Source organism: Aulonocara sp. 'chitande type north' Nkhata Bay, linkage group LG23 (assembly GCF_057382095.1).
Source record: "Aulonocara sp. 'chitande type north' Nkhata Bay isolate Kocher_YH1m ecotype deep benthic linkage group LG23, A_spYH_male_GT1.1, whole genome shotgun sequence".
In the NCBI taxonomy this organism is placed as follows: Eukaryota; Metazoa; Chordata; class Actinopteri; order Cichliformes; family Cichlidae; genus Aulonocara; species Aulonocara sp. 'chitande type north' Nkhata Bay.
This window is the reverse complement of record NC_141365.1, coordinates 2,743,131-2,751,743: the sequence shown is the minus strand read 5'-3', so window position 1 is coordinate 2,751,743 and position 8,613 is coordinate 2,743,131. Positions and strand designations below refer to the sequence as shown.

General features: G+C 48.7%; 1 protein-coding gene across 5 annotated transcripts in view; it reads left to right on the top strand.

The window, feature by feature from the left end:
* The window catches only part of myo9bl (myosin IXb-like), a 56,701-nt gene extending 48,088 nt beyond the window's left edge, over positions 1–8,613 (top strand). Inside the window, exons 26-45 of one of the 5 annotated variants that reach the window (XM_086284735.1) lie at positions 1–1,070; positions 1,164–1,230; positions 1,344–1,459; positions 1,591–1,703; positions 1,794–1,978; positions 2,061–2,168; positions 2,269–2,439; positions 2,532–2,573; positions 2,647–2,758; positions 2,853–2,926; positions 4,022–4,214; positions 4,292–4,420; positions 4,513–4,618; positions 4,756–4,887; positions 5,187–5,310; positions 5,482–5,532; positions 6,124–6,239; positions 6,337–6,473; positions 6,584–6,638; positions 6,908–7,041. The exon at positions 1–1,070 is cut by the window's left edge and continues 25 nt beyond it. In XM_086284735.1, coding sequence (XP_086140861.1) covers positions 1–1,070; positions 1,164–1,230; positions 1,344–1,459; positions 1,591–1,703; positions 1,794–1,978; positions 2,061–2,168; positions 2,269–2,439; positions 2,532–2,573; positions 2,647–2,758; positions 2,853–2,926; positions 4,022–4,214; positions 4,292–4,420; positions 4,513–4,618; positions 4,756–4,887; positions 5,187–5,310; positions 5,482–5,532; positions 6,124–6,239; positions 6,337–6,473; positions 6,584–6,597 — 3,060 coding nt within the window. In that variant the 3' untranslated portion in view covers positions 6,598–6,638; positions 6,908–7,041. Of the gene's footprint in view, positions 1,071–1,163; positions 1,231–1,343; positions 1,460–1,590; positions 1,704–1,793; positions 1,979–2,060; positions 2,169–2,268; positions 2,440–2,531; positions 2,574–2,646; positions 2,759–2,852; positions 2,927–4,021; positions 4,215–4,291; positions 4,421–4,512; positions 4,619–4,755; positions 4,888–5,186; positions 5,311–5,481; positions 5,533–6,123; positions 6,240–6,336; positions 6,486–6,583; positions 6,639–6,907 lie in introns of all 5 variants that reach the window. The other 4 variants (XM_086284733.1, XM_086284736.1, XM_086284734.1 and 1 more) reach the window with 4 other exon arrangements.

Here is an 8,613-nt window from a genome sequence, read left to right as displayed (position 1 = left end):
CGGAAGAAAGAGGAGGAGGAAGAAGAGGCTCGGAGGAGGGCTGCAGAAGAAGAGAGGATGCGAAGGGAAGAGGAGGAAGAGGCAAGAAGAAAAGCAGAAGAGGAGCAAAGGCGAAGAATGGAAGAAGCAGCAAGGAGAAGGGCAGAAGAGGCAGCCAGGAAAGCAAAGGAGCAACGACTTGCAGAGGAACCTCAAACGAGAGAGGACTCGGATATAGAGCTGGTCACTGAGGAGATGCTGGATAAAAACCTCAATGCACAGGGTTTAGAGGAGGAAGAGGAGGGTGAAGATGTTAATAGAAGTTCAAATTCAGAGGAAGAACGTGGCAAAGAGAAAGAGCTGGAGCGTGAGGCAATGCATTCGGAAGCTTGCAGTAACCAAGCTGAGGCTGGACCCCAGCTGGATGAGGAGGAGGAGGATCTGGAGAGCCAAACACTAGAAGAGTCAAAGGCTGATCTGCCCTCTGATAGGCTCATCTCCAGTGCACTTACGCCCACATCTCCAGCTGAGGGCGAGGATAAAGAAGCTAGCACAACCTCCACACCTCCAAACGCTGAACAAAAGAGACCACAATCTTCGACTGTTAACAGGGGCCTGTCAACCAGGAGCCAGGAGAAGAGGGAGCAGAGGAGGCAAAGAGGGCTGGAACACAGCCGCAGAGAGTCCGAGCGAGTCGCCTCGTCTTCATCCACCAACAAGGATCCCACGACCACGCCGAAGAGCAAAAACCAGGAGCCATCGAAGCTAAAAGAGCGCTCAGACAGCAAGGAGCTGGACCAGTACACCTTTGTGAACTGGAAAGTGAAGGAAGACAAGGGAGCGAAGAAGGAGGCAAAAAGTTCTCCTCCCTCCGCCGGTCCTGTCCGTCCGTCTTCATTACCTCTGGCGCCCGCCGACTCTTTGTCGGAGAGAAACGGCCTCAGCGAGAATGTCGGCGCGGTAAATCTGCAGCGTCGGCCTGGGGCGATAAAGGAGAAGCCGGAAAAGTGGAGGGGGAGGAGGAGTAACGGGGAGCTCTCTGAGAACATCAGCCCTTCTCCACCTCAAAGCAGAGAACAGACCAAAAAGCTGTACGTCTCATTCTGCTGGCTGAAGCTACTTTACAACAGTTGGTTCAGTTCGGCTTTTCTTTAATCGATCTTCCTCTTCTGTCTGCGTTTCAGGAATGAAACATTCTCGTCGATCGACAGCTTGTCTCCCGGCTCTGATGCCGGCGCTTCCATCAAAGAGGTATTTTCCGTCGATTCAATGTAAAGTGACCGTTATAGAGAAACGTTTGTCAGTTTGTGGAAACATCTGCGCTCTGATGTCGTGTAAGTAACTGGATATTCTCTGCTGAACAGCTTTCCCCGACTGACAGCTCTGGTGATGTTTCAAAGGGAGGCTCCGTGAGAAAGAGACAGCAGGAGGCTGCCGGGTACCAGGATTCAGCCCACTCAGTCGCATCCACACCTGACAGGTACCACAGCTGCTGATGGAGTGCAAACACATGTTCTGGTTGCATAAAAAGAAACGAATGAATGTCAGGCGTGTCTGTGACGTGAACTAATGTGTGGTCGTTCTTATGTGTTTTGCTTCTGTGGATCGCAGGCCCAGCGGTTTCTTCAGCAAAATCTTTAAAAAAGGCAAAGATGCCCAGACTCCAGACAACGGGGAGCTGACCTTCGCTCAGACTCTCAACGAGAAGTCGACCGCATGGGAAGGTAAATTGCACAAGAGGAGTAGCTGAAGCTGCTTTGCTCACCTGCTGTAGTTTCTGGCCTTAACGACTCGGGACGCATTCTCTCTTTCAGCCCCGATATCCGGACACGCGCCCCGATCTCAATCCGGTGACCGCGGCGGCAAAGCTATAGGCAGAAATCCCAGCATTAAAATCAGCCGAGCCACACGAGTCTCTGAACAGTGGAACGCCTCGCTGGATCGAGAAATCACCAACGCCAACGAGCTGCGGCACCTCGACGAGTTTCTGGGCAACCAGGTGAGCGAAAGGCGACAAGATGACGGACTCGATGAAGGAAATGAGATTCGCACGTTTCTAAAAGGGTTTTATTCCTCTGCAGGTGAACGATTTCCGCTCCAGGAGCAAGACGCTGTCAGAGACGGAAAACATCTTTGTGACAGCCACCATGCAGTTCAGAGAGAACATCAAAGCCATGTATTCTCTTCCTGTAAGTCTCTGAGCTGCCATCAAAGCAGCTTCATCACACGATCAACGTTCACCCTCACCATCGTCTCTTCTTCCTCGTTTTCCCTCCCGTCTCCTAACAGAAACCCACCATCGGCTACAAAGGTCTAATGTCAGGCTACCAGAACAAAGTGATGCACCTGGCAGGGAGCAAAAGGAAGGAAGAAGTCCAACTGGTGGTGAACCTGTTCCAGTCGGTGCTGGATGGTTTCATCAGAGGAGAGATGAAGAAGGAGGAGGCTGAACCTGCAAAGGTAAAAACAAAGCAACTCGACTTGTTCAGCCTCGTCACTGCGAATAAGAAAAACAGTGTTCACACCTGTGATTTGTGCCTGTCTGTCGTCAGCCCGCCAAAGCGAGAAAGAAGAGGAGGAAGAAAGACAAAAGTGTAAGTGATGCAGCGTTTGACGTCTTTTATCACAGTAATGATTTTGTCTTTAATTGATTGGTTGTCTTTTCAGGTGGAAAATCCGCTGGATCACATTTTCAGTAACTATCAGGTCAACATTATGCAGTCATGTGACCAGTGTACTTCCTACATCTGGGGCATGGAGAAGGCCTACATGTGCAGCAGTGAGTGAGCCCGACGAAGCGTTTTCAGCACAGCATGCTGTAAAAGACTCAAGTTCAGCTTCGACTGAGTTCAATTCTTAATCTTTTCTCACAGATTGTAAAATGGTGTGCCACAAGAAGTGCATCTCCAAGATAAACATCGACTGCTCCACCTTCTCTGCCAAAAAGGTGGGTTTTCATCATAGACTGTAAGTAAAGGATGGCTGGTTTGCATTTGCCCACCAAAGGTTAGACCTGCACACTCCTGCAGCATGTCGGTGCAGTGGTTCTCCTCCTCCCACCGTCTGCTAACATTCACATCTGGTTAATCCGTGATTTGAAGTCGTGGATGAGAGGAAGACGAAGTGTTTAAAGTTTGTGGAATACTGTAAACGAGTTAATCCAGTGTTTTAAATGATTCTCATCTACTTAAAATTACCTGCTGTTCCTGTTAACTCAATTTAAAAAACACAAACATAATAAAAATGATGTGCTAGTTGACATTGTGTGTAAATGTATGTTCAAAGGTGGTGTGTAGTCTAACCTGCACGGAGAGGTCAGGAAGACTACGAAATGTCACTCCCTTTCATGTCATAGCCACAAAGTAGCCACGCCCAGAATCAAACCTCACTTTGTTTTTAAATGTAACCATAATTTCCTATCATCATGAAGAAGTTTGAAACTCATGTTTGGGACCATGAACTCATCACGAGACGTTCACTGAACTAAAGTCGAGTCATTTTTCTCTCCAGTTGAGGTTTGTTACCATCAGCGTTGCCCTCTACTGGCCATTGGAGAGAATGCAGTTTTAAGAACATTGGCTTCGATTTGCAGTGGTATCCATCTTTTATATACAGTCTGTGTTGTGCATTAAATAAAATACAGGGCTGGGTTAGTGATTAGTCATAAACACTGTGCATAAAAAGTTTTCTAATCCAGCCCCTGTTCCACTAGCTTTGAATAAAAAATAAAATTTCCTAATCAAGTAATTTTTTTTCTGCTGGTCTTTTTAAGAAGCATTTTTGCACTGTCGCCGTCGGCTGCATATTTATCTTTGATCATAGACACGCAGTGTTTGAAAACGTTAAATAAAGTTAATGAAAGCGGCCCTTCGGGAGGAAGCAGCTGCCTGGGAAGCACGCTTCCACGTGTTCAATAATATTTGGGAACATGTTTTTATATATAACAGCGCAGTGAAGTTTGTAGTGAAGAATGTGTGATTCGGATGTTGTGGGTGGATCATGGCGAGGTCCGACTGACCGCTGCCGTCTGGTGACTCCACAGAATGATGACGAGTTTACCGGGCAGCACTTCGGGGTGCGTGTGTGTCACCTGCTCAATGAAAAGAATCCGGTACCGATGGTGCTGGAAATGATGCTGGAGCACGTGGAGATGCACGGCCTCTACACGGAGGGCATCTATCGCAAATCGGGCTCTGCCAACCGGATGAAAGAGCTTCACCAGAAACTGGACACAGGTCAGACATCAACTTGGTTTCTGCTTTTTCTGACTCCTAAAACGACATCGCTGAGCTGACGACGACTTTGTGTTTAGACCCCAACTCGGCCTGCCTCGAAGACTATCCCATCCACACAGTGACAGGCTTGGTAAAGCAGTGGCTGAGGGAGCTGCCAGACCCACTGATGACCTTCACACATTACAACGACTTCCTGCATGCAGTCGGTGAGGAGGACGTTTCTCACTAGTGCGCTCGTGTCTTTGCATTTTTGTCTGTTTTTGAAGAATTGATTTTTGTTGCATTTTCCTCTCGTCAGACCTTCCAGAGAAGCAGGAGCAGCTTCATGCCATCTATAAAGTGCTGGACGAGCTCCCGACTGCAAATTACAACACCTTGGAGAGGCTCGTCTTCCACCTCGTCAGGCAGGGATCCTCGTTTGTTTGATTCTGATCACTTCTCCTGCGCTGAGATGGCTCATTGCGTCCCGTCTTATTTGTTATGCGTGTATTCAGTTAAACGGCGAGGTGATCATTTACAGCAGTGTGTGATTCTCCTGCAGGGTGTGCAAAGAAGAGGCTCACAACCGCATGTCTCCCAACTCACTGGCCATAGTGTTTGCACCGTGCATCCTCCGCTGCCCGGACAGCGCAGACCCACTGCTCAGCATGAAAGACGTTGCCAAGACAACCACGTAAGACCGCCAAGAAATCTCATGAATGTAATATGAGGGTTGAATTGGGTGGGTGTGGGGTCTTTGTGTTCACTTGGACTCTGAAAGAGGAAATATTTACATTTTAATTTGTTCGGTTAAGTCAGTTTATTTTATATAGAACCAATCCTCAAGATGCTTTGTATTGTAATGTTAAGCCGCTAAAATAGTAGAAAGAAGCCCCACCAATCACATGAGCCCCTCCCGTGAGCCGTCTAATCGGTCCAAAACCTCCCAAAGGCTGGAAGGAGTGTGGGTCCTGATCGCTCTTTTGTTTGCAGATGTGTGGAGATGCTCATCAACGAGCAGATCCGGCGCTACAACGAGAAGATGGAGGAAATCGAGCAGCTGGAGTACGCCGAGGCTCTAGCCGTTAACCAGCTGAAGCTCAAGAGGCAGAACACGGTGAGGAAGAGAGCGCCGCTCGCCTCTGTCCGCGTCCTTGTCCATTTAGACAAATTAAGTCGACACTAAGAAGCTGGATGAAGGTCACGTAATAAAGTCGACCCCACTGTCAGAATCTGATATCTTTAGCTTCCGTGCGTAACGTGTCCAATGTTCCTTGTCTCTCTTTAGCACTACTGGCGTTTACCGCTCAGGCTACCAGCTCCTTACAAAGGAGCGGTGGTACGTATCATCGATTTCTCTTGGTAGAGTCGACCTTGTAGTTGTAGTTTGTAGTGGTCTGCCATGTCGAGGCGCCTGTGCATGGCATGTAAGATGTGGGTCAAACTTTGGCTGTCGTGTGTGTGTTTGGGGGTTTTTCTTTCCTTAATACTGTTTATTCTTCCATACTAACTGGGAATAGACTGCATGTTGCTGTTAACTGGTTTGTGCCCTGCTTGTGATGTGAGAGCACACCGTGGTTCTGGGTTTGAAGGACTGTTACTACCTAAGAACAGCTGTTTTGTGACTGATTTGTTCAACCTTAAGAGGAAAGAAGGCCACAGAGCTCTGAAGGTGGTGTTGTCTACAGAGCAATCACTCGGCAGCACATTTTGGTGAAAAGAGTAAAAGTGTGTATTCACTTGGATCTCTTTGAATACTTTCTGTAAGAATTCATATGCAGGTGCATGAAAACCTCCCCATCGACCTCACTAACACCTTTTAGTTCAGTTTCAGGTTTGGGTTAAAGTCATGTGTGTCTGTTTCTTTAGCGTTTGTTATACTGTGGACGTTTTCAGTTTGGGTGAAGGTGTGATCCTCTGTCTTGTGCAGATGCACGAGAAGGTCAGCACTGATCTGAGCGTGGTCCCCGAGAACGAGCCTCTGGATTCGGACACGGAGGCCGAGAAGAACCTGATGGAACGTATCAAGTCCATCAAACAGGAGAAGTAAGATTGCGCTCTCAGCACTTTTCAGTTCCTCAGGTGTGCTGTCTTCATTGTCCAGTTCCTAATGCATGTGATTTCCTCTTCATCTCACCTTCAGAGAGGATCTTGCCTGTCGCCTGCCAGAGATGGAGCAGCCTGGTTCAGACCAGGAGAATCTCGACTCCGAAGCCTCGCTGAGCTCTGAGAGCCTCTTGGACGAGCAGCAGCGCTCGGCTCACAGCTCGGAGCCTGAAGGTCAGTAGTAAGGTACAGTCTGGACTTCCTACCTGTTTCTGTCTCCTGCGGGTTTCTGACCAGACCGCGGGGCCTGCTGGGCGGGGCCCTTCCTGTCTTTTGTGGCACAGGTCTGGACCAGTGATGGTGAAGGTGGGCGGTGACGTCTGCTCTGTAGCAAAGCAGGTCGGAGGAACGGCAACCGTGTTTTTGTGTGTTTGTGTGCATGTAAATGCATGTGTGGCACGGCTACATGCTCACGTTTCACCCAAAGTTGATTTGCTGAACATTTGGCGTCCACATCAGATCAGATGCTTGTAATTGTAACTCACTGGGTGCATTTTGATTTTTCTTCTTGCCTAACATGGTTGCATGATCTTCCTTTTGGCTTTCACTCTGCTGTGAGCCTCTTGGTTAAATATTCCTCATCCTTCCTCTATCCTCTTCTCTTCCAGGACGCGGTGCTCATCAGCTGAGGAGATCCAAAGCGCTTTGTCTTCCCAAACCTTCAGATCTGACCCAGAGGCCTAAAGTCCCCGGTGGACGCATCTCTGTGTCGACCCTCACCCCTGCTAGCTCCACCTCTTCTTTGGCTAGCTGCACTTCTTCAACTTCTGAATCCTCCAACGCCTCCTTCAGGCATCCGCTTCAGCGTCGCAACCCCATCATCCCAAACACGGTTAAACTCCCGCAGGGAGTCTGCTCCCAGGCGCCAACCTCGAGTCCACCTCAGTCTCACGCCCCTCCCGGAAGCCGAGCGCCTGCCTTCTCGGCCAAGAGACGAGAGCAGCCTGGCCGCCGTAAAGACAGCACCCAGTCCCTTTACCTCGACGGGTCAGAGTGCGACTTGCTGCTGCGTTTTTCTTCCTGTCCTCCTTCAGCCGCCTCTTCCTCTTCTTCCGTCTCCACGGCTGCGCCCACTCCTCAGCTCCAGCACAGCGACATGAAAGTCTCAAACGTCCACAGACGGTTTTCTGACCCAGACATCCCGTACATGGATGATGAAGTCTGAGCGGGGAGGAGCACAAACGACTGGAACGGTGAAGAGGATTAAGGACGGCGACCCGCAAGCAGACAAACAAAAGGAATTCAACCGCTCTCGGATTCGACGCAGCAGAGCGCTCGGACAGGCTGGAACTTGATGTGTGTAAAGGAAAGGAGAGACGCGACGCAGGCGCAGCTGCTGCGGCTCCACATGCATGAACCCAGCTCGCACAAACTGCAGCTGCTGCTGTCTGAGGGAACTAACGTGTCGTTAGTCAAAAGGACTGGACCACATGTTGCCAAGCACCTTTTCAATCTTTTTAATATGTTGTCCTCACTGTTGATTACTTCAGTGGGACCAGAGGCAGTTTCCTCCCGTAGCCTCATAATGATTTTTTTATTAATTTGTGCTAATTCAAGAAAATATTGCAGGTTTCAGTCGCACTTTTCATTTCTTAGTTCTCCCAGTGAGTGAAACCCGCTCGCTGAAACGTTAGCTAGTGCCTTGATGTTGTACATTGACTTGTTAAAAAGCTCATTCTCATGTCACGATGATGGAACGGTGCTCGCAGAGGGAGGGATGTGTTTGTCGTGGAAAACAAGGACCTAAACCTGCACATTGTGACTGTTGCACACACACAGCATTCTCTGTTCGCCTTCATGTTTTACCCGCCGCACAACACACCAAATAGGAAGTCATTGCATTCACGCAGCAAAGGGAACGGGAGCAGCACACGCCACTTTCTCCACGGAAACCCACACAAACCCAGCCACGATCCAAGAGCGGTGCCACCGCGTGTCCTTGAACTTCCCCTCCTCTAAAATCACTCGGTCCCATTATTAGAAAAGTCTGCTGAAGCACAGCTCCGGCCAACTTTGTATGAGATGTAATACTAATGTTCCTCTCTGACTGCTGATGATGATGATGTATGATGATGTTAGTTCGTCTGGATTATGAGGAAGATGTTCTGATGTGTAACAGAGTGCATGGTGACTTTGACTGAATGAGCTGTAATGTTTCTTAGTATTAACATGAAAATACAGTACATGATGCTTGTAACGTGCGCTGCTCTGTGTTTCCATCACGCACAATTAGAACGATTTTCTTTTACGCTGGAAACAGAAGCTGGTGATAAACAAGAGTTATTAAAATAAAACTGTAGGACGTTTATAAACT